Source organism: Indicator indicator, chromosome 18, assembly GCF_027791375.1.
Source record: "Indicator indicator isolate 239-I01 chromosome 18, UM_Iind_1.1, whole genome shotgun sequence".
In the NCBI taxonomy this organism is placed as follows: domain Eukaryota; kingdom Metazoa; phylum Chordata; class Aves; order Piciformes; family Indicatoridae; genus Indicator; species Indicator indicator.
Genome location: NC_072027.1, coordinates 20,337,523 through 20,360,107, shown reverse-complemented (window position 1 = coordinate 20,360,107; position 22,585 = coordinate 20,337,523). Strand labels below are relative to the sequence as shown.

The following is a 22,585-nucleotide window of genomic DNA, read 5'->3' as shown; positions in this document are numbered from 1 at the left end:
TTTGAGGAAGAAAGAAAACGAGCAAGAAAGAAGAAACAGGAAAGAAGGAGAGATGATAGAGGAGATGAGTAGCATTCAGCAACATTATATTGATCCAAGGGATGGAGCAGAGGAGCTCAGCATCCTCGGCAGTGAGGAATGCTGTGTAAGGCTTGATGAAAAGTGATAAGGAAGAGGAATGAGTGCTCGTGCCTGAAGGGATGTTCACCCTTCGTCATGATCATGGTGTAGATACTTATAAACCATTTTTTGTTAAGGAGAAAAAGGAAAGAGGGGAGAAAGTTCAGAATTGAAAGATGCAGAAAGGGAAAGAAAGAAAGAGAAAAGAGAAGTGCAATGGAAAGAGAAAGCAGAAGAAAGATGAAGAACGAGAGGAAAGGTTAAGATAAAAAGGGGAAAAAAAGAAAAAGAATGGCAGAAGGGAGAGAAGAAGAGAAGGAAGGAATTTATGGATGGAATATGCAAGGAAGAAAGAGAAAAGATGAGAAAGACAGGAAAGGAGAATCCATAGAGAACATTAACAGGACCACGTCACGTCTGGATGCTGAACGCACTTGGTCCTTAAAAGACACCGGCTTGGTTAGAGACCCGCGCTCCAGCGCTGAGGCCCCGTAATTACCGCTGATGGCTCTAGCTTCTGTGATCTTCAAGAGACGCCGGAAAGGACTGGGGAGCTGAGAGTGGGGCTAAAGAGACAATGATGGAAATAGAAAAGGGAAAGGCAGAGGAAGAAAGAGAAGAAACAAGAAAGATAAGGTAGCATATAGAAGGTCTTTGGACAGTAAAATAGAAAGAATAAAATCAATAAGAAAGAGAAAAAGGAAGAATGTGAGAAAATGGGGAAAAGAGACGTGAAGAAAATGGAAAAAAAGAAAGAGAAAGAAAAGAATAAGAAAGCAAGTAAGGAATCTATTGGAGATGGAAAAAAAGCGAGACAAGTTAAAATACAGAAAGCAAAAAAAGGGGGAAAAATAAAGCGGAGGCTGAAGGCGAGTAGAATCGCTGAGCTGTCCCGTTCCCAGTAGCACGGTCGGTGTCGGGAAGCGTGCGAACCGGCGGAGCAGCACACGGTGTCGCTGCAGGCTCACAAACAGCTTTGGAGCATCTCGGCGGCTCCGCCCCGGTGCGGCGGAAAGCACGGCAATGAGCGCGGGGGGGCGGCGCTGCGCGGGGCCCGGCAGACAGCAGAACCGGTGTGTACAAGAGGCGGCGGGGAGCCGTGCAGGGCCGCGGCGGGGACAGTGAACGGCGATGGAGGCGCGTTGGGGTGCGCCGGTGTGTCTGGTGGTGCTGGTGCGGGCCTGGGCGCTGGTATCGGGGCAGGTGCGGTACTCGGTGCCGGAGGAAGCCAAGGTCGGGACGGTGGTGGGGCGGCTGCCGCAGGAGCTGGGTGTGGAGGCGGGCGATGCGGAGGCGCGGCGGCTGCGTGTGGTGTGGCAGGGCCGGCGGGCGAGCGTGGAGGTGAGCGGGGCGAGCGGGGCGCTGGTGGTGAGCTCGCGACTGGACCGGGAGGAGCTGTGCGGCAAGAGCGCTCCCTGCTCCCTGCGTCTGGAGCTGCTGCTGGAGCGGCCGCTGCGCGTCTTCCATGTGGAGCTGGAGGTGACCGACATTAACGACAACGCCCCGCTCTTCCCCGCCGCACGGAAAAACATCAGTTTACCGGAGAACTCCCCAGTCGGTTCCCGTTTCCCACTGGAGGGCGCGTCGGATGCAGATATTGGAGCGAACGCGCAGCTCTCCTACACACTGAGTCCCAGCGAGCACTTCACGCTGGATGTTAAATCCCCTGATGAAAATAGGAAATCTCTCTTTTTGATCCTCTCGAAACCTCTGGATCGGGAAACGGTGTCTGTGCACCGGTTGGTGCTAATGGCGAATGACGAGGGCCGGCCATCCCTAACGGGCACGATGGAGGTGGTGATCTCGGTGCTGGATGTGAATGACAATATCCCGCAGTTCAACCAGTCGGTGTACAAAGCGAAACTGCCGGAAGATGCCTTGGAGGGGACGCCTCTGTTGCGAGTGAACGCCACGGATCCGGATTTGGGACCATACGGAGATGTGATTTACGAAATTGATAATATTGTTCCTGCCTCGGGTTCAGATCTGTTCAGCATCGATGCGAACAGCGGCGAGATCAGATTGAAGGGAGCCCTGGACTTTGAGGCAGTTATTTTCTACGAGCTGAACATTAAGGCGAAAGATAAGGGATTGCCTCCGATGTTGAGTCACTGCAGCGTGGAGTTGGAGGTGCTGGACGTGAACGACAACGCACCCGAGGTGTGGGTGACGTCGCTGTCGGTGCCGGTGCCGGAGGACGCGTCGGTGGGGACGGTGGTGGCGCTGCTGAGCGTGTCGGACCGGGACTCGGGGGCAAACGGGCGAGTGCGGTGTTCATTATGGCCGGCATCGCCGTTCGGTCTGGAGTCGAGGTTCGCGGGATCGTACTCGCTGGTGCTGCGAGAGGCACTGGACCGGGAGCGGGTGTCGGAGTACGAGGTGGAGGTGCGGGCGGAGGACGGCGGGAAGCCGTCGCTGCATGCGAGGCGCGATGTGCGTGTGCCGGTGTCTGACGTGAACGACAACGCGCCGTCGTTCTCGCAGGCCGTGTACACGGTGCTGGCGCGGGAGAACAACGCGGCGGGCGCGGAGCTGGCGCGGCTGTGGGCGCGGGACCCGGACGAGGCGGACAACGGTCGCGTGAGCTACTCGTTGTGGGAGGGCGTCTCCGGGGCCCCGTGGTCAGGCGGCGGGTGGCGTCCGGCGTCGAGCTACGTGTCGGTGGACGCGGAGAGCGGTCGCCTGTGGGCGGTGCAGCCGTTAGACTACGAGGAGCTGCAGGTGTTGCAGTTCGAAGTGCGAGCGGTGGACGCGGGGGAGCCGCCGCTGGTCGGCAACGCGACGGTGCAGCTGTTCGTGGTGGACGAGAACGACAACGCACCGGTGCTGCTGCCGACCGCGGGCGGCGGTGCGGGGCTGGTTCCGTTTGTGGGTGACGTGGGCGGGTCGTCGGTAGAGGGGGCTTCGGGATCGGAGTCGGAGACGCTGTGGGCGTGGGCGGCGTGGGGGTCTCCGGCAGGGCAGGTGGTGGCGAAGATCCGTGCGGTGGACGCGGACTCGGGCTACAACGCGTGGCTGCGGTACGAGGTGTGGGAGCCGCGTGGGAAGGGCCCGTTCCGCGTGGGGCTGTACAGCGGCGAGGTGAGCACGGCGCGGGCGCTGGAGGAGGCGGACGGCCCGCGGCAGAGGCTGGTGATCGTGGTGCGGGACCACGGCGAGCCGTCGCGCTCGGCCACGGCCACGCTGAGCGTGTCGCTGGTGGAGGGCGGCGAGGCGGCGCTGGCGGCGGCAGGGTCGTCGTCTTCGTCGGTGTCGGGTGTGGTGCTGCCGGCGGAGGTCAGCGCGGCGGCGGGCGCGGCTTCGGCGTCGGCCAACGTGTGGCTGGTGGTGGCCATCTGCGCGGTGTCGAGCCTGCTGGTGCTGGCGCTGGTGCTGTACGGGGCGGCGCGCTGGGCGCCGCGGGCGGCCGTGCTGTCGGGGCCGGCTCCGGCGACGCTGGTGTGCGCCAGCGAAGTGGGCAGCTGGTCGTACTCGCAGCGGCAGAGCCGGAGCCTGTGCGTGGCGGAGGGCGCGGGCAAGAGCGACCTGATGGTTTTCAGCCCCAGCTTGCCGCCACTGCCGCCTCAGCCTGGCCCCGCGTCCAAGGACACCTCGCAGCGGGAGCCTTCCGCTCTGCTGAACACGGTCAGTGGCTCTCCCTTTCTCGCCTCTACACACCGCTCTTCCTTTCTTTCTTGCCCCCACAACCTGATACTCCCCTTCCTTGCTCTATGCTTCTCGTGTGGTGCTGAGCCAGAAACGGACTGCGCACGGTGGGTACTTAGTGGGTTCCTAATGGTGTTGATGGCAGCTTTGTTTGTGCTTGCTCCTCCTTAATTTACCTCCTCAGCTCTCGCTTTGATATGTGAATGGAAAGTAAACCTATTATGGCAGTCCTCAGCGTTTATGGTTCACAACTGAGGGTTGCTCTGGGAGGTGTGAATTTTTCTCCTGCAGAACGACGTCCTTGCCGGTGAGCTTTGTCTCTTTCATCTCTTTTCCTTCTTTCTTCGCACCCACACCTTTTCCCCGCTGTTACCCTTGTCACATCCCCCCGCCCCGGGAATGCGCTGCTGGGAGCCGGGCTGAGCCTGCGTGGGTCTGCGGTCAGTGGGTGCTTGGCGGATGCTTAAGGATCTTGATCGGACCTTTGCTACTGTTTTCTTCCTCTTACCGGAACTCCTTGGCTCTTGCCGAGGGTGGGAAATAAAGATATTTTGACATCTAGTAGACGCTACCATCTGCATGTGAGTTTTTCTGCTGTGAGTGGGAGTTTTCCTGTAGAATGAATGACAGTGTTGAGGTTGTTCAGTCTAGAGAAGTGAAGGCTCCGAGGAAACCTTATTGTGGATTTCTGGTTTCTTGAGAGGGCCTTTAAGAAAGCTGTTGAGGGACTTTTTTGGAGCAAAAGTAGAAACAGAAAGATTCCCCCCATGAGGGTGGTGAGACACTGGCACAGGTTGCCCAGGGAGGTGGTGGAAACCTCATCCCTGGAGGTTTTTAAAGCCAGGCTGGATGTGTTTCTGAGCAACCTGATCCAGTGTGAGGTGTTCCTGCCCATGGCAGGGGGGTTGGAACTGGATGATTCTTGAGTTCTCCTGTAGAATGCATTCACTGCTGGTGTTTACCGATGTGTACCATTTCAAGGCAGAGGAGTGTGATGCAAGGTAGCTTTTAGGAACAGGAATTTGTGATTTCTTCTCCCTGTTTTGCCCTGTGTTTTTAGTGTGGTGTGGCATAGGCTGACCTGCTTTAGCGTTCTTAGAGTATTTTAATCAACACCCACGCTCAAAGACACAGCAATGTTTTATTTTATGATACATAACAAACAAAACCAGACACCCACTCAGGGAGAACAAAACCAAACAAAACAACCCCCCACATTCTCCTCCACAATCCAAATAATCCCTCACAGTGAGACAACCTCCAGATTGTTTTCTCACGGCATGGAATCAGTGCCATTAATATTCAGAGCTGTCTTAACACTGTCTATACAAAGAGGAAGGATTCCTCTGAACACTGTTTTTTGAGTTGGGCTCTTACTGTTGGAAGGGTTAGTAAAAGCTGGAGTGAGCCTTGAGGTGATCAAGGAAACTGTGGCATTTCATGGACGTGAACGTGTCTGTGGCACTGAGCAGGACCTGGTCATTTCCTGATGGGAAGGGTGACCTTGAGCAGTGGGAAGCCTTGTCTGTGGGCACTGGGTGCTTGGGGGTGCTACAGTATGATGATGGGACCTTTGCCTCTGCCTTCTGACCTTGCCAGACCTCCTGGGCTCTTCCTTTCATGGGAGTGGAGGGACAGAAATGTGTTGCTGCACTCAACAGCAGTTATCCTCCTCATCTGAGGTTTGCTGTGGTGGGTGTCAGTTATTTTCCTGTTGAATGACATCACTGCTGACTGCAGTGAAAGGTGCCACGACATCAGCTTTGTAGACCATCCTGTTTGCTTGTGTGTGGCATTTCCAGACGATCTGTGCTAAGGGAATGAGGGAGATGCAAGCTGGAGTTGTGACAATCCATCAGTGCAATGTTATTACAGTTGCTGACTGGGGACTGTGCTGGTAACAGCTGTGGTTTCCTATGGAGAACTCCAACTAGCTGTAGTTGGTAGAAGGAAGTGTTTAGGCAGAAGGCTTTTACACAAGGTAGGTATTGGATGCTGGAATTTTCTTTTTGTTTTCCTCTTTGCAACATCTCCAGGTTTTGATCTGTTGTTGGCAGACAAGTGGTGTGACATAATGTTTGTCTGCTTTGGTAGATCCTGATACTTGGATCAGCAACCACAGGCTTACAGAAATCCTTCTTTGCAGTAGGGCACTCATCAGTCTTTGATTCATTCTCTCATAGCATGAAATCAAAAGCTATTGCCCTTTAGATCTGTCCTGACATCACTGTTGTTCCCAGGTCTGTCACATTTCCATCAGAGACAGCAGAAGCATTGCCAAAGGAGATGGATCAGCTGCAGAGACTGTGCTGGACACAGTTCATATGTGTGTGCAGACCGCCTGTGTGGCTTTTATGGTGCTGTCATTGATGGGAAGGGTCTGCAAGAGCTGGACTGAGGCTTGAGGTGGGAAAGACATCTGTGACATGTCATGGAGGGGAATGTGGTAGTGGCTCTGAATAGAGTTTGGCCATTTCCTGATATGAAGGGTGAACTTAAGCAGTAGGAAGATTTATCTGAAAGACCTGGAAGTCCTTGAGAATACCATGGGACATAAGTGCTTGTCTTGAGAACACACATCCTAGCCTGGGGGATGGATGTTGCATCAAGGAAAGCATGGGGGATGGATGGGAACATTGTTTTCCTGCCCAGGATCCTTTCCCAGGGTGCAAGGTGTTTGAAATTGAAGGTCCTCTGGATCTTGAAATAGTTAGGTGGTGTTGAAATGCCCATGATATCTTTTGAGGTTATGAAGATGTCCCACCAGGGACAATCCCTTTGGCTGCTGTCTGCTGGATATGGGAATGTGTTGGTTATGGGTGGGGAGGTGCAGACTGCTGAGTGTTGTCTGATGAAACCCTTGTTTTGGGCAAGGTGTTGTGGGACAGTAGTGTCTGCGTTGGTGTCTTTGTGTAGTGGTGGACATCCACTGTAGCTTCTGGAGCTACTGGTGCTGCAATCATGATTCCTTGCTCTGCCTCAGGAAGGATTTGTAAGAACATGTGATGAAGTGGATGTAGTTTGGGGGCTTTTGATGTCCCCTACTTCTGCTCTTTCACAGGTGATCTTGGTAGACTTGATGTGTCCTGGTGTCACACATGGCTCTTCTTGATGTATGCAATGTACCCAACCCTGCACAGCAGCCCAGCTCTAGTTTTCTCCAGTACAAATTCTCCCACCCTGTTGATACCGTGAGAGGACTTCTGCTGCAGCATTTGGTGTGGTCTTCTTGAGTGGCCTGGGGTCAGAACTGTCACAGCTCTAATCACAAAATACTGAAGAGCTGTTTCCTGCAGCTCTGTGGTGCTCCCACCTGCAATGGCTGAAAAAGCACAAAGGATTCACTGTGAGGTTCAGACGCCTTGGAAGCACCAGCCTGATTCTGTGTGGCTTTCCATCTCTCCATATGTTCTTTGTGGTGATCATGAGGGGAGATGAGGATGCACAAAGCCCTGGGTCATGCTCAGAGTGGGGTTTAGAGTGGAACATGTTGTGGGTGTGGAGCAACCTCTGAGTACGTGGCACTGAGAAGGCACTGGGCATGTGTCATAGGGAGGGTGACTTTTGAGTGGGAAGAGTCTTGCCTCAGGAAAATGGAGATGCTGGGTCAAACATGTTCTGTGTCATTGGGGAAGAGCTGTGGAACATCTGCTTAGCTGTGGAGATGCCATTTGCTGTGGTGTGGAAGAGAGGATGCCTGCAGAAAACCTTGAGAAGCAGCCTGGTGCACACACTGAGCATCTCTCCCAACATCCTCTCAGGATTTCCAGAAGTTCTGCATATCGTCCCAGCCTGTTCTCTGTGCTGTTACTGCTTTTGAAGATATCTGCCACACATGCTATTTTTTGTTGTTGTTTTCTGTTTTTTTGGACATGAAATGTTGGTCAAACAGAAGCTTTTCCAAATTTGGATCATTCTACCAGCCTTGTCTCTCTGTCTCCTCAGTCGTGTCTCTGATCTTAGTCTTGCAAGGCAGAGGAAGAAATGCTCTCTCTATTCATTTGTTTCTTTCCCATATGGTGGTAACTCTCTATGAGACTGAGGCAGCGGAAGTTTTAGAGCTGCCAGGTTGTAGATTTTGGGGCAGTTCCACCAGTTTGTGGGAAAGTTTTTCCTCTCTCCTGAGCTGAGGCTGCTGTTGAAAGAACGTTGCTAGCTTTCAGGTCTCCCTTCTGCTTCCCTCATGAAGTATATGAGAGCTCTACACACTTCCCAGAGTTTTCATCATTTTTGGAGAACATGATTAATTTTTTTTTTTTTGTCCATCATGCCCCAAAATTACTGAAGTTAAGGGACAATGTCCCCTAAAGGAAATTCCTCCAAACATGTCTTTTTCTGAAGGTGACACCAGTGATTCTACAGGTAGGTCCCTGAATAAAGAGGATGAATTTGAGACAGCTGTGACTTTGTTCCTGTTGACTTGTGATATCTTCAGATCACCTGAATATTGCCTGAGTTGGAATGCTTGTAGGTGTGGAGCAGCAAAGCAGCACTACCCTGTCCTTGTTCCTTTCCTACTGCTTCCAGGCAGAATGTGAGCAGGTGGCAGCAAGGACAGATGGAGGAGGGACCACACTGTAGTTCTTGGAGCAGATATATTTGGTATGGAGGGAATTTTCTCAGTGCAAATGTTGTGTGTTATCATTGTGGGTTGTTTTTGGTTTGTTTTGTTTTATCTATAACAATTGATTTATGCTACTGAGAGATATTCCATGGAAATGAGACCCCCTGGGTATGGAGGTTCTTGCTGCTGTTCTGGCAGAGCATTTTTGCCTGAAAGAAAGCAAGAGCTTGACTTTCAGCATACAGGTGGAAAATGAGGCTGGACAAAGAATTCATCATCAGGGGACATGGACAGTGCTAGGGAGCTGTGGTTGCCCTGTGGTTTTTCAGCCTTTCTGGAGGGTTGGTTGTGCTGGGCTATGATAGGTTTGAGTTCCTGAATGAGAGGCTTGCCTGCATTATTTGGAGCATGTTCTGTATAGGTGAAGGGCTTGTTCTTGTGTTTTAGAGGGTTGTAGATTTTGTTCCTACATAGCAGAGCCATAGGATTGCCTGGCTTTGGTGTTAGCTGAGTCCTTGAGAAGACTGGAGGCTAAAGGGTGTGGTGTTGATCCCGAAGGGAGGGAGTTTGGAGGTGCATGGACGTTAGGAAAGCAGGTAGGTTTTTCTGTGTCCAGAGGGATGGAAGGTGGTAAGAAATATGAATGAAAGCTCTGACAAAGGACATTTCTGCTCTTCATGGTGAGCAGGGTGTAACTGCTTTAATTAACTTTTGATAAAGGGAAAAATGAAGAGAAGGTAGAAGGATGAAACAGAAGAGAAGGGAAGGAAGAAAGAAAGAAGAGAGAAGGAAAAAATGCCTGTCCATTTTGAAGGGAAACAATTTGTAAAGGAAAACAAGAATAGAACAGTCAAGCATGGAAATAGAAGATGGGAGAGAAAGGGAAAGTTAAAAAACGGAGAAAGGAAATAAAGGAAGAGGGGGAAATGAAAAAGAAAAGAATTCGATGGAAGTAAAAAGCAAGGCAAGGAGAAAAGAGAGGAAGAAAAGACAATAACCAGCACAAAGGGACCAGCACAAAGAGATGTCACCTCTAGTCTCTAAACTTCTGCCTTATGAAACTAAAGAAGATAAAAAGGTGGAAACAGAAGGAAAAGGGCAGTAAAAAATAGGGAATGACGAAGGGAGAATCCAAAGCAGAAGGAACAGAAAAACGAGAAGAAAAAAACCAAAAGGACAAACAGAAAAGTAACAAAGATATAGGAATACAGAAATTACGAAAAAATAAAAGTAAAAAATTGAGACCGAAGTAAGAAAGAAAAGAAAGAATATTTGTGAACAAAGACAACACAGTAAGTGGAAAATAAATGAAAATAAAAAAGAAAAAGGAAGAAGAAAATGAATGAAAAAAGGCAAGAAAAGGTCAAGTAACAATTAAAAAACAACACTGGAGTGAATAAAAAGAAGAAAAGAAGGTAAAAAAAAGAAACAAAACAAAAAAAAAGAAACTAAAGAGCTGAAAGGCAAGAAGATCTGTGAGCGGAGGTGAGCCGTGCTGGTCCGTAGCACGGCCAGTGGCAGTCGGCGTGCGAGGCGGCGGAGCAGCACACGGTGTCGCTGCAGGCTCAGAAACGGCAGCAGAGCAGCTCTGCGGCTCCACCCCGATACGGCGGAGAGCACGGCAATGAGCGCGGGGGGGCGGCGCTGCACGGGACTCGGCAGACAGAAGAACCGGTGTGTGCGGGAGGCAGCGCGGAGCCTTGCAGAGTCACGGCGGGGCCCGTGAGCGGCGATGGACACGTACTGGGGTCCCGTCGTGCGTCTGATGGTGCTGGTGCGGACGTGGTCGCTGGTGTCGGGGCAGATGCGGTACTCGGTGCCGGAGGAAGCCAAGGTCGGGACGGTGGTGGGGCGGCTGCCGCAGGAGCTGGGTGTGGAGGCGGGCGATGCGGAGGGGCGGCGGCTGCGTGTGGTGTGGCAGGGCCGGCGGGCGAGCGTGGAGGTGAGCGGGGCGAGCGGGGCGCTGGTGGTGAGCTCGCGGCTGGACCGGGAGGAGCTGTGCGGCAAGAGCGCTCCCTGCTCCTTGCGTCTGGAGCTGCTGCTGGAGCGGCCGCTGCGCGTCTTCCATGTGGAGCTGGAGGTGACCGACATTAATGACAACGCCCCGCTCTTCGCCGCCTCACGGAAAAACATCAGCATCGCGGAATTGTCTCTGCCGGGTTCCCGTTTCCCACTGGAGGGCGCGTCGGATGCAGATATCGGAGCGAACGCGCAGCTCTCCTACACCCTCAGCCCTAGCGAGCACTTCCGACTGGATATAGAAAAATCGAATGAGCGAAATACTGTACCTGATCTTGTTCTAACAAAAGCTCTGGACCGGGAGATGGTGCCTGTGCACCGGTTGGTGCTGACGGCGAGTGACGGGGGCCGCCCGTCTCTAACAGGCACAATGGAGCTGGTGATCTTTGTGCTGGACGCGAACGACAACGCCCCGCAGTTCAACCAGTCGGTGTATAAAGTGCAGCTGCCGGAGAACGCTCCTCAGGGGACGCTGGTGGTGCGGGTAAACGCCACGGATTCGGACTTGGGGAGCAACAGTGAGTTGACCTACACGGCGACGAATTTCATTCCCTCAAGAGGAAAATATATTATTAGCGTAAATCCGCACACGGGTGAGATCCGACTGACAGGAGCCCTGGACTTTGAAGAAGCCATTGTGTTTGATTTCCGGATAGAGGCGAGAGACAAAGGCACCCCTCCGCTGTCCGGTCACTGCAGCGTGGAGCTGGAGGTGCTGGACGTGAACGACAACGCGCCCGAGGTGTGGGTGACGTCACTGTCGGTGCCGGTGCCGGAGGACGCGTCGGTGGGGACGGTGGTGGCGCTGCTGAGCGTGTCGGACCGGGACTCGGGGGCGAACGGGCGAGTGCAGTGCTCGGTGTGGCCGACGTCGCCGTTCGGTCTGGAGTCAAAGTTCGCGGGGTCATACTCGCTGGTGCTGCGAGAGGCACTGGACCGGGAGCGGGTGTCGGAGTACGAGGTGGAGGTGCGGGCGGAGGACGGCGGGAAGCCGTCGCTGCGTGCGAGGCGCGGTGTGCGTGTGCCGGTGTCTGACGTGAACGACAACGCGCCGTCGTTCTCGCAGGCCGTGTACACGGTGCTGGCGCGGGAGAACAACGCGGCGGGCGCGGAGCTGGCGCGGCTGTGGGCGCGGGACCCGGACGAGGCGGACAACGGTCGCGTGAGCTACTCGTTGTGGGAGGGCGTCGCCGGGGCCCCGTGGTCAGGCGGCGGGTGGCGTCCGGCGTCGAGCTACGTGTCGGTGGACGCGGAGAGCGGTCGCCTGTGGGCGGTGCAGCCGTTGGACTACGAGGAGCTGCAGATGCTGCAGTTCGAGGTGCGAGCGGTGGACGCGGGGGAGCCGCCGCTGGTCGGCAACGCGACGGTGCAGCTGTTCGTGGTGGACGAGAACGACAACGCACCGGCGCTGCTGCCGACCGCGGGCGGCGGTGCGGGGCTGGTTCCGTTTGCGGGTGGCGTGGGCGGGTCGTCGGTAGAGGCGGCGTCGGGATCGGAGTCGGAGACGCTGTGGGCGTGGGCGGCGTGGGGGTCTCCGGCAGGGCAGGTGGTGGCGAAGATCCGTGCGGTGGACGCGGACTCCGGCTACAACGCGTGGCTGCGGTACGAGGTGTGGGAGCCGCGTGGGAAGAGCCCGTTCCGCGTGGGGCTGTACAGCGGCGAGGTGAGCACGGCGCGGGTGCTGGAGGAGACGGACGGCCCGCGGCAGAGGCTGGTGATCGTGGTGCGGGACCACGGCGAGCCGTCGCGCTCGGCCACGGCCACGCTGAGCGTGTCGCTGGTGGAGGGCGGCGAGGCGGCGCTGGCGGCGGCGGGGTCGTCGTCTTCGTCGGTGTCGGGTGTGGTGCTGCCGGCGGAGGGCGGCGCGGCGGCGGGCGCGGCTTCGGCGTCGGCCAACGTGTGGCTGGTGGTGGCCATCTGCGCGGTGTCGAGCCTGCTGGTGCTGGCGCTGGTGCTGTACGGTGCGGCGCGCTGGGCGCCGCGGGCGGCCGTGCTGTCGGGGCCGGCTCCGGCGACGCTGGTGTGCGCCAGCGAAGTGGGCAGCTGGTCGTACTCGCAGCGGCAGAGCCGGAGCCTGTGCGTGGCGGAGGGCGCGGCCAAGAGCGACCTGATGGTTTTCAGCCCCAACCTGCCGCCTCCACCTCCCGGCCCCTCGTCCAAGGACACCTCGCAGCCGGAGCCTTCCGCTCTGTTGAATACGGTCAGTAACCCTTCCTTTCTCGCCTCTCTAACTATTCTTTCTGGATTTTCCCCAGCGCCTGAAACGCCCCTTTCCGCCCTCGCCTTTCTCGCATACCTCCGGGCATGCGGTGCTGGGAGCCGGGCTGAGCGCGGAGGACCTAACATGGGGTGGGTGCTTAGTGGGTGCCTAATGCTCTTGATGGTACCTTTGTCTCTGCTCGCTCCGCCTTAATTTGCCTCCTCAGCTCTTGCTTTGATGTGTCACTGAAAAGTAAACCTATTGTGGTAGCCCTCAGCGTTTACGGTTCCCAGGTGAGGTTTGGTCTGGTGGCTGTGAACTGTGTTCCTGTAAAATGAAGTAATTGCCGGTGATCTTCGTCTCTTTCTGCGAGATGTAGTGTCTGCAGCCGCGGTTTTCCGTGGCGGGTGTGAATGGCTCTACCTTATAAAGAAATCATTCCCGACAACTTCATCAGAGACAACTTGAGAGGCTCGCTCTTGCTGGGGTGTGGCTTTTTCAGCCGAATTTGCTGAAAGAGTGCTGATGTCCCACAGACCATGGTGGTAATACTCCCCTTGGCACTCTTTAGTTCCTTATTGTTTATTGCTGACTGTGAGGAAGGAACTGCAGTAGTTAGATTGAGGTTTGATGTGGTACAGGAAACTTTAGCATGTCCTGGGGGTGAGTGTGGCAGTGGCACTGAGTAGGTCCTGGCTGTTTGATGAGTGGAGTCCCTCGGGGATTGCTACTGGCACAGGTGCTGTTTAACCTCTTTGCTGGTGACATGGGCTGTGGGACCAAGGTACCATCAGCAAGTCTGCCGATGACACTAAGCTGTGTGGTGTTGTTAACATGCTGGAAAGGAGAATGGCGTCCAGAGGGATCTTGACAGTCTGGAGAGGTCCCTGTGCCAACCTCATGAAATTCATCAAGGCGAAGTGCAAGGTCCTTCACCTCGATTACGGCAATCCCAAGCACAAATACAGGCTGGGTGACAAGTGGAATGAGAGCAGCCCTGCAGAAGAGGATCGGGGGATGCTGCTTGATGAGGTGTTTGACATGAGCTAGCAGTATGCTCTGGCATTCCAGAAAGCATCAAAAACTGCATCAAAAGATGTGTGGTGAACAAGCCAAGGGAGCTGATTCTGCCCCTCTGCTCCGCACTTGTGAGACTCCACCTGGAGCACTACATCCAGCTCTGGAGCCCTCAACACAAGAAGGACATGGACCTGCTGGAGAGGGGCCAGAGGAAGACCACAAAAATGTGGCCTCACCAGGGCAGAGTAGAGGAGGAAGAGAACCTCTCTGATCTACTAACCACTCCCCTTCTAATACACCCTGGGGTACCAATGGCCTTCTTGGCCTCTAGGGCATATTGCTAGCTCAAGGTCATCCTTCTGTCCACCAGACCCCCACATCCTTATGGGTAAGAACCAGGAGTAAAGCCAACAAGAGTGATATCGTGATGGGTATCTGTTATAGACCCTCCAACAGGGAGGAAGAGATAGATGAAATTTTTTATAAGCATTTGAGAGAGGTTTCATAATCACTCCCCCTTGTTCTCATGGGGGACTTCAACTTCCCAGATGTCTGCTGGGAATATGATACAGCAGAGAGAGAATGGTCCCAGAGGTTCCTGAAGTGTGTGGAAGATAATTTCCTGACAAAACTGGTGAGGGAGCCAACTAGGGAAGGTGCCCTCCTGCCCTCCTTCCCTGTGAAGAGGGAAGAACTTGTGGAGAAAGTAAAGATTGGAGGTGTTCTAGGGCACAACAATCCTGAGATGATTTTCAGTCCTTGGGGAAAGAGGAAGGGTTAGTAAAATTGCCACCTTGGACTTCTGGAGGGCAAACTTTGGCCTGTTCAGGAGACTGATTGACAAAGTCCCTTGGGAGGCCACCCTAGAGTCCTATAAGAGTCCAGGAAGGTTGCACACACTTCAAGAGGGAAGTCTTAAAGGCACAGGAGCAGCTGTCCCCATGTGCTGAGAAAGAGTCATCGGGGAAAGCGTCAGGCCTGGCTGAGTGGGGACTTCACTTCAAGAACAGAAGGAGAGTCTATGGCCTTTGGAAGAGGAGACAGGTTTCTCACGAGGACTATAAAGATGTAGTGAAGCTTTCCATTATTGACCTGAAGTCCTGGCTAACTGGGGAGGTCCCAATGGACTGGAGGGTAGCAAATGCAACACTGATCTACAAGAAAGGAAGAAAGGAGGATCTGGGAAACTATAGAGCTGTCAGTCTGACCTTGGTACCATGGAAGGTCATGGCACAGGGAATCTTGAGTGCCATTACACAACATATAGAGGACAACCAGGGGATCAGGCCCAGTCAGCATGGCTTTATGAAGGGCAGGTCCTGCCTGACCAACCTGATCTCCTTCTGTGACAAAATGACCTGACTGTTGGATGAGGGAAAGGCTGTGGATATTGTCTACCTAGACTTTCAAAAAACCTTTGACACTGTTCCCTACAGAATTCTTGTGGACAGACTGGCTGCTTGTGGCTTGGCTGAGCAATGCTGGCTGGAGGAACAGGCCCAAAGGGTGGTGGACAATGGAGTTAAATCCAGCTGGCAGCTGGTCACAAGTGATGTTCCTCAGGGCTCACTGTTGGGACCACTTCTGTTTGAAATCCTTATTGATGATCTTGATGAAGACATAGAGTGTGTCAGCAGTAAGTTTGCAGATAACACCAAGTTAGGTGGAGTGCTGATCTGCATGAGGGTAGGGAGGCTCTGGGTCTTGGATAGATTGAATCCATGGCCAGCATTAACAGGATGAGTTTCAGCAAGGTGAAGTGCCAGGTCATGCGCTTGGGCTGCAAGAACCCCAAGCAATGCTAGAGGCTTGGGGCAGTGTGGCCAGAAAGCATCTGGCTGTGACCTGAGGATTCTAATCAACAAGCAGCTGAATGTGAGCCAGCAGTGTGCCCAGGTGGCCAAGCAAGTCACTGGCATCCTGGCTTGTATTAGAAATCCTATGTCCAGCAGGAGTAGGGAGGAGATTGTCCTCTTGTACTCAGCTCTGGTGAGGCCACACCTTGAGTATTGTGTCCAGTTTTGGGCACCCCAGAACAAGAGAGATGAGGAGATGCTGGAGCCAGGACAGAGGAGGGCAGGGAAGCTGGGAAGGGTCTGGATAATAAATTTGATGAAGAGTGACTGAAGGAGCTGGGGCTGCTTAGTTTGAAGAAAAGGAGGCTGAGGGGAGACCTCATCATTCTCTACAACTACCTGAAAGGATGTTGCAGAGAGGCTGGTGCTGGTCTTTTCTCACAGATAACTGGCAGCAGAACAAGAGGGAATGGCCTCAAGCTGCGACAGGGTAGGTTTAGAATGGGCATTGGGAACAATTTTTTCACAGCAAGAGTAGTCCAGGGAGGTGGTTGTGTCACCATCCCTGGATGTGTTTGAAAGCCATTTAGGTGTAGTGCTTGGGGATATGGTTTAGGGGTGAACATTAAGGAGTGGGGTTAATGGTTGGACTCGATGATCCCAGGTGTCTTTTCCAACCTGAATGATTCTATGACTTTTCAGGACAAATGTTGTGGTCAAAGTAATCTTCATGCAGTTGACCTTGTCTTCTTGTGCACTTGCACAGGTGGCCTTGCTGTAGCTGCTCTGTCTGAGACATGGCTCATTCTGATGTCTACATGTACAAGCCAAACCCTGTACAGCAGCCCAGATGTGGTCTTCTGTGTCACAAATCCTCCCACCCAGCTGGTATTGTTCTGCTTTCAGCATTTGGTATGGTTCTCTTGAAGAATAAAATCCATGTGGAAAGGGATTTGAGCTGTCATAGTTCTGAACTCAGTTCTTGGAGCACTCCAATGTGCAGCTCTGCAGAGTTTCCATCTGAAATTTCTGTAAAGGCACAAAATAGTTAGAGTGAAGTTCATACAACTGGGAAGAGTCTGCTGGATGTTGAAATTCTTTGCATCTGTCCATATGTTCTTTGTGGTAATGATGAGGGAAGCTGAGGATGAGTGAAGGCATGAGTCATGCTCAGTGCAGGGTTTGGAGCTGGCCAATGTTCTTGCAGAGGAGCAGTGTCTGGGTATTGTGGCAGTGATGCTTCTACTGGTGTGGAATAAGGCCTGGGTGTGCATCACTGCAAGGGGGAATTTCAGGGGGGAGGAGTCTTTCCTTGAAAGACATGGAGATGTGAGGTAGAACATGGTCTATGTTACTGGGGAAGGGCTGGAAATTGTATGCTAAGTTGGAGATCTCATTTCCCAGGTCTTGGGATTGAAGATGCCAGCAGAGACCCTTGCAAAGAAGCCTGACACAGAGCTACTTGTTCAGGATCCTATTCACACCATCTCACCGTTTTGTCCCCCAGGGAGTTCTTGCATGATGTGAAGAAATCTGCTGTAGGCTCCTTTACAAGTTTTCTTTTGAATGTGTTCTGTTGTGGGTCAGAGAGGAAGCTTTTGACATTAGAATCACTTTTTGTGCCTTCTCTAAAGCTCTCCTTTGTCATCTCTCTGCTCATGTTCCTTGCTGGGCAGGGGCAGAAGTGTCCTCTGTATGCAAGATGTTGGCAAACCCTGCAGTTCAGTTCAGTGGAAGAGGTTCTTTTGTTTTTTTTCCCTCAACAAAACATCTTCCCTTTTGGGTTTCTCTTCTCTCCCCTCGGCAATGTGACAGCAACTGGTTGAGATGCAGACTGCTAAATGTTGGTGGCTTTCAGGTTGCAGAGGTTTGAGTGCTTTGCCATCAGCATGCAGGGGGCTTTTCAAGACTCCTGTGCTGAGGCTGATGTTGAGAGAATGTCTTTCTTCCAGTCTCCTGACGTGAGGCTGATTTTGAGAGGATCTCCTTAATTTTGAAGTGTCCCTCTGGTTTCCCCTGTGATAGAAGTGCCTGTGGGAGAGCTCTGCACTGCCCAGGGATTATGAGGCTCTTGCAGAATGTGAGCAATTTTTTCCTGTTCAGGTTCCCCAGAAACCTCTGATAAAGTTCAGGGCAAATGTCCCTTAAAACCAATTATCTTGTCCTGAAAACGTTTCTTGTTCTGAAGGAGCTGCCAGTGGTGTTACAGGTAAGTCAGTGATACCTATGGAAGATGTGTTTGAGAGACAAATGTACTTTTGTTCCTCTTCAATCATGCTACCTTCTTGTTGCATTGACTAAACGTTGCCTGGATTGCAATGCCTGTAGGTTTGGAGGAGCAAAGCACCACTGCCTGCTCCTCTTTCCTTCCTGCTGCTTCCAGCCACAGCATGAGCAGATAGCAACCAGCATGGATGGAGGAGGGATCCCAGTGTGTTTCTGGGAGTAGATGGGTTGGTTGTCAAGGGGATGTTCTCTGTGAAAAAGTTGTGATGATTCCTTCATGGCTTTTATTTGTCTGTGTGATGCATGGATCATGTTAATGGAAGAGATATATACTGTGGAAAGTAAATCTCTTGGGTAATAAGGCTCCTGCTGTGTTCTGACAGAGCTTGACTGTGAGAGGGGAAGCAAGAGCTTGGCATTCACCATGCAGGTGGGAAATGAGTGAGGAAGAACAGATCCTCCTCAAATGTATGATGAATACTATGGAGCTGTGATTGCCCCTGCTTTTTGTTGAAGGACTCTCTTTCTGGGCTGTGATGGGTTTGGTTTTCAGCATGATAAGCTCCCCTGGGTTGCTTGGACTCATTGGAGCCTATTTGCATAGTTGTCCAAGTACCTGGGACCTGGGCTTTCAGATTGGAATGGATTCTGCTCTAGTGTATCCAGTCTCTGTGATATGGTTGCCTTGCTCTGATATTTGCTGGGTTCTTGGGAGGACAGTAGATGAAGATTGTGGTCTTATTTCAGAAGGGAGGAAAGGGAAGGGAAGGTGACAGGGCCATCTGTCTTGCCTAGCATAGACTGGAGGAAAGCAGGAAATTTGTTCTCCATCCAGAAACATAGAAGATGAAGGGAAGGGGGATGACAATTCATACCTAATGGTATTTTTATGCTTAATGACAAGTGTGGTGCAGTTATATGGAATAGGTGGCATAAAACAGAACCAAAGGGAAACAAAGGCAGAACAAAGAAGAGAAAGAAAGAAATGAAGGCATCTATAGAAAGAAAATGGAAGCAAAACATACAGATAGAAGGAAGATAAAGGAGGGAAACAAACAATGATAACAGGTTACCAGCATACACTGCTGTTACCCCTGCATGGGTTGAGGACCTCGGTACCCTGGCATGCTGTTGAAAGTGGTGAGGAAGAGGAAAGATCTCTTGCCTGAGAGCATTTCTGTGCTTCATGGAAGGTATGATGAAATCATACGGAAAACTTCTCAGAGGGAAACAGTGAAGCGAAAGAGTAGGAGAGGACAGAACAGGGAAAAGAATATGTGGAGAAAGAGGGAAAGGGAGAAAAGGAAGGAGGGTTTCACTGTACACAGAAAGAGTGGGAGAAAAAGAAAGAAAAAAAGGAGGGGGAAAAAAAGAAAAAATAGAAGGAAAGAAAATAGAAGAAGCAAGGAAGAAATAAAGGAGGAAAGATGACAAAGAAGAGAATAAGAGGAAGAAATAATAAAGGAGATTAGGAGAGAACAATAGTGTTCTCCAGTCGGTGGATGCTGCTTATCCCTGACAGCCTTCACCTAGAGAGCCGCGCTCTGGCTCTGGGCCGCATAATTAGTAGTGGCGTCTCCGACTTCGATGGTTTCTGTTGCGGCACCGGAGAGGATTAAAGGCCTGAGAGAGAAGGATGAAAGCCTATGGAGTGTCAGAGCAAGACCGAAAAGAAGAGGAAGACACGAGAGAATAAACAGAAAGAAGGAGAAGAAAGAAGAGACAGAAAAAAACAGAAAGTAGAGACGCTTAGGAAACAGGGAAGATATAGCTGAAGGAAAACACAACAGAATAAGGAAAGGAAGGAATCTGTACAAGCAAACAGCAAGTAAGGAAAAAATGTGAAAGGGAAAGAAAATGGAGAAAAAGAAAGAAGAAAAAAAAAAAAGAGGAAAAGATGGGTGAGAGGAGATGAGCCGGCGAGGAGCGTGCGAAGCGGCGGAGCAGCACACGGTGTCGCTGCAGGCTCAGAAACGGCTTTGGAGCGACTCGGCAGCTCCGCCCCGGTGCGGCGGAGAGCACGGCAATGAGCGCGGGGGGGCGGTGCGTCGCGGCGCGGGGCCCAGCAGACAGCAGAGCCGGTGTGTGCGGGCGGCGGCGGGGACGTAAGCGGGAATGGAGGCGCGCTGGGATGCGGCGGTGCGTCTGGTGGTGCTGGTGCGGACGTGGGCGCTGGTGTTGGGGCAGGTGCGGTACTCGGTGCCGGAGGAAGCCAAGGTCGGGACGGTAGTGGGGCGGCTGTCGCAGGAGCTGGGTGTGGAGGCGGGCGATGCGGAGGCACGGCGGCTGCGTGTGGTGTGGCAGGGCCGGCGGGCGAGCGTGGAGGTGAGCGGGGCGAGCGGGGCGCTGGTGGTGAGCTCGCGGCTGGACCGGGAGGAGCTGTGCGGCAAGAGCGCTCCCTGCTCCCTGCGTCTGGAGCTGCTGCTGGAGCGGCCGCTGCGCGTCTTCCATGTGGAGCTGGAGGTGACCGACATTAACGACAACGCCCCGCTCTTCCCCGCCGCACGGAAAAACATCAGCATCGCGGAATTGTCTCTGCCGGGTTCCCGTTTCCCACTGGAGGGCGCGTCGGATGCAGATATCGGAGCGAACGCGCAGCTCTCCTACACCCTCAGCCCCAGCGAGCACTTCCGACTGGATATAGAAAAATCGAATGAGGGAAATATCGTACCTGATCTTGTTCTAACGAAACCTCTGGACCGGGAGACGGTGCCTGTGCATCGGTTGGTGCTGACGGCGAGTGACGAGGGCCGCCCGTCCCTGACAGGCACAATGGAGCTGGTGATCACAGTGCTGGACGCGAATGACAACGCCCCGCAGTTCAACCAGTCGGTGTATAAAGTGAAACTGATGGAGAATGCCACAGAGGGGACATTGGTGGCTCGGGTGAACGCCACGGATCCAGACTTGGGAAGTAACAGTGAGATAACCTACAAGGCGACCAACTTCTTTCCTCCAAGCGGAAGAGATGTGATTAACCTCAATGCACACACGGGTGAGATCCGACTGACAGGAGCCCTGGACTTTGAGGAAGTCCGTATGTTTGATTTTCGAATAGAGGCGAGAGACAAAGGCACCCCCCCGCTGTCAGGCCACAGCAAAGTGGTGTTAGAGGTGCTGGACGTGAACGACAACGCGCCCGAGGTGTGGGTGACATCACTGTCGGTACCGGTGCCAGAGGACGCGTCGGTGGGGACAGTGGTGGCGCTGCTGAGCGTGTCGGACCGGGACTCGGGGGCGAACGGGCGAGTGCAGTGCTCGGTGTGGCCGACGTCGCCGTTCGGTCTGGAGTCGAGGTTCGCGGGGTCGTACTCGCTGGTGCTGCGAGAGCGCTGGACCGGGAGCGGGTGTCGGAGTACGAGGTGGAGGTGCGGGCGGAGGACGGCGGGAAGCCGTCGCTGCGTGCGAGGCGCGGTGTGCGTGTGCCGGTGTCTGACGTGAACGACAACGCGCCGTCGTTCTCGCAGGCCGTGTACACGGTGCTGGCGCGGGAGAACAACGCGGCGGGCGCGGAGCTGGCGCGGCTGTGGGCGCGGGACCCGGACGAGGCGGACAACGGTCGCGTGAGCTACTCGTTGTGGGAGGGCGTCGCCGGGGCCCCGTGGTCAGGCGGCGGGTGGCGTCCGGCGTCGAGCTACGTGTCGGTGGACGCGGAGAGCGGTCGCCTGTGGGCGGTGCAGCCGTTGGACTACGAGGAGCTGCAGGTGTTGCAGTTCGAGGTGCGAGCGGTGGACGCGGGGGAGCCGCCGCTGGTCGGCAACGCGACGGTGCAGCTGTTCGTGGTGGACGAGAACGACAACGCGCCGGCTGCTGCTGCCGACCGCGGGCGGCGGTGCGGGGCTGGTTCCGTTTGCGGGTGGCGTGGGCGGGTCGTCGGTAGAGGCGGCGTCGGGATCGGAGTCGGAGACGCTGTGGGCGTGGGCGGCGTGGGGGTCTCCGGCAGGGCAGGTGGTGGCGAAGATCCGTGCGGTGGACGCGGACTCGGGCTACAACGCGTGGCTGCGGTACGAGGTGTGGGAGCCGCGTGGGAAGGGCCCGTTCCGCGTGGGGCTGTACAGCGGCGAGGTGAGCACGGCGCGGGCGCTGGAGGAGGCGGACGGCCCGCGGCAGAGGCTGGTGATCGTGGTGCGCGACCACGGCGAGCCGTCGCGCTCGGCCACGGCCACGCTGAGCGTGTCGCTGGTGGAGGGCGGCGAGGCGGCGCTGGCGGCGGCGGGGTCGTCGTCTTCGTCGGTGTCGGGTGTGGTGCTGCCGGCGGAGGGCGGCGCGGCGGCGGGCGCGGCTTCGGCGTCGGCCAACGTGTGGCTGGTGGTGGCGATCTGCGCGGTGTCGAGCCTGCTGGTGCTGGCGCTGGTGCTGTACGGTGCGGCGCGGTGGGCGCCGCGGGCGGCCGTGCTGTCGGGGCCGGCTCCGGCGACGCTGGTGTGCGCCAGCGAAGTGGGCAGCTGGTCGTACTCGCAGCGGCAGAGCCGAAGCCTGTGCGTGGCGGAGGGCGCGGGCAAGAGCGACCTGATGGTTTTCAGCCCCAACTTGCCGCCGCCGCCGCCTCAGCCTGGCCCCGCGTCCAAGGACACCTCGCAGCGGGAGCCTTCCGCTCTGCTGGACACGGTCAGTAGCCCTCCCTTTGTCGCCTCTCCTACTATCCTTCTTTAGTTGCCCTCACATCCTGAGACGTCCGTTTTCCGCAGGCTGGCGCTGCTGGGAGCCGGACTGGGCTCGCAGGGTCCTGCGGGCGCTGGGTGCTTTGCGGGTACTTAACAATCTTGATTGCAACCTCCACGGCCTGTGCTTCCTTGCCGGATCCCTTGGGCTATTGATGTAGTAGCTGTGGAAACTCATGTTGTTTCACCATCCAGGAGCAACCGTAGATTCTTCTTTGTTCTCCTTTTCTTTCATTGCTCTCTGTAATAGACTTTTGCAACAATTGTGACCTCGTCTGTATTTTCTCTTCCCATGATTTTATGTCTCCAGTGTACTTGTGTCAGCCTAGATATT

General features: G+C 54.3%; 3 protein-coding genes across 3 annotated transcripts; all 3 read left to right on the top strand.

Moving 5' to 3' along the window:
• Positions 1–1,251: 1,251 nt before the first annotated feature.
• On the top strand, positions 1,252–10,055 carry LOC128972884 (protocadherin alpha-2-like). Its single transcript, XM_054389009.1, has 2 exons — positions 1,252–3,872; positions 9,836–10,055. Exons 1-2 carry the CDS (start codon positions 1,252–1,254, stop codon positions 10,053–10,055), a joined length of 2,841 nt encoding a protein of 946 aa, XP_054244984.1.
• Positions 10,056–10,061: 6 nt separating this feature from the next.
• On the top strand, positions 10,062–13,973 carry LOC128972883 (protocadherin alpha-5-like). Its single transcript, XM_054389008.1, has 3 exons — positions 10,062–12,548; positions 12,604–12,697; positions 13,939–13,973. The coding sequence occupies exons 1-3, from the start codon at positions 10,062–10,064 to the stop codon at positions 13,971–13,973; spliced, it is 2,616 nt and encodes an 871-aa protein (XP_054244983.1).
• Positions 13,974–19,705: 5,732 nt separating this feature from the next.
• LOC128972882 (protocadherin alpha-6-like) lies at positions 19,706–22,243 on the top strand. The gene is given in 3 exon segments (XM_054389006.1): positions 19,706–20,918; positions 20,921–21,399; positions 21,401–22,243. Coding segments are annotated over 3 exon segments (2,535 nt in total).
• Positions 22,244–22,585: the final 342 nt, after the last annotated feature.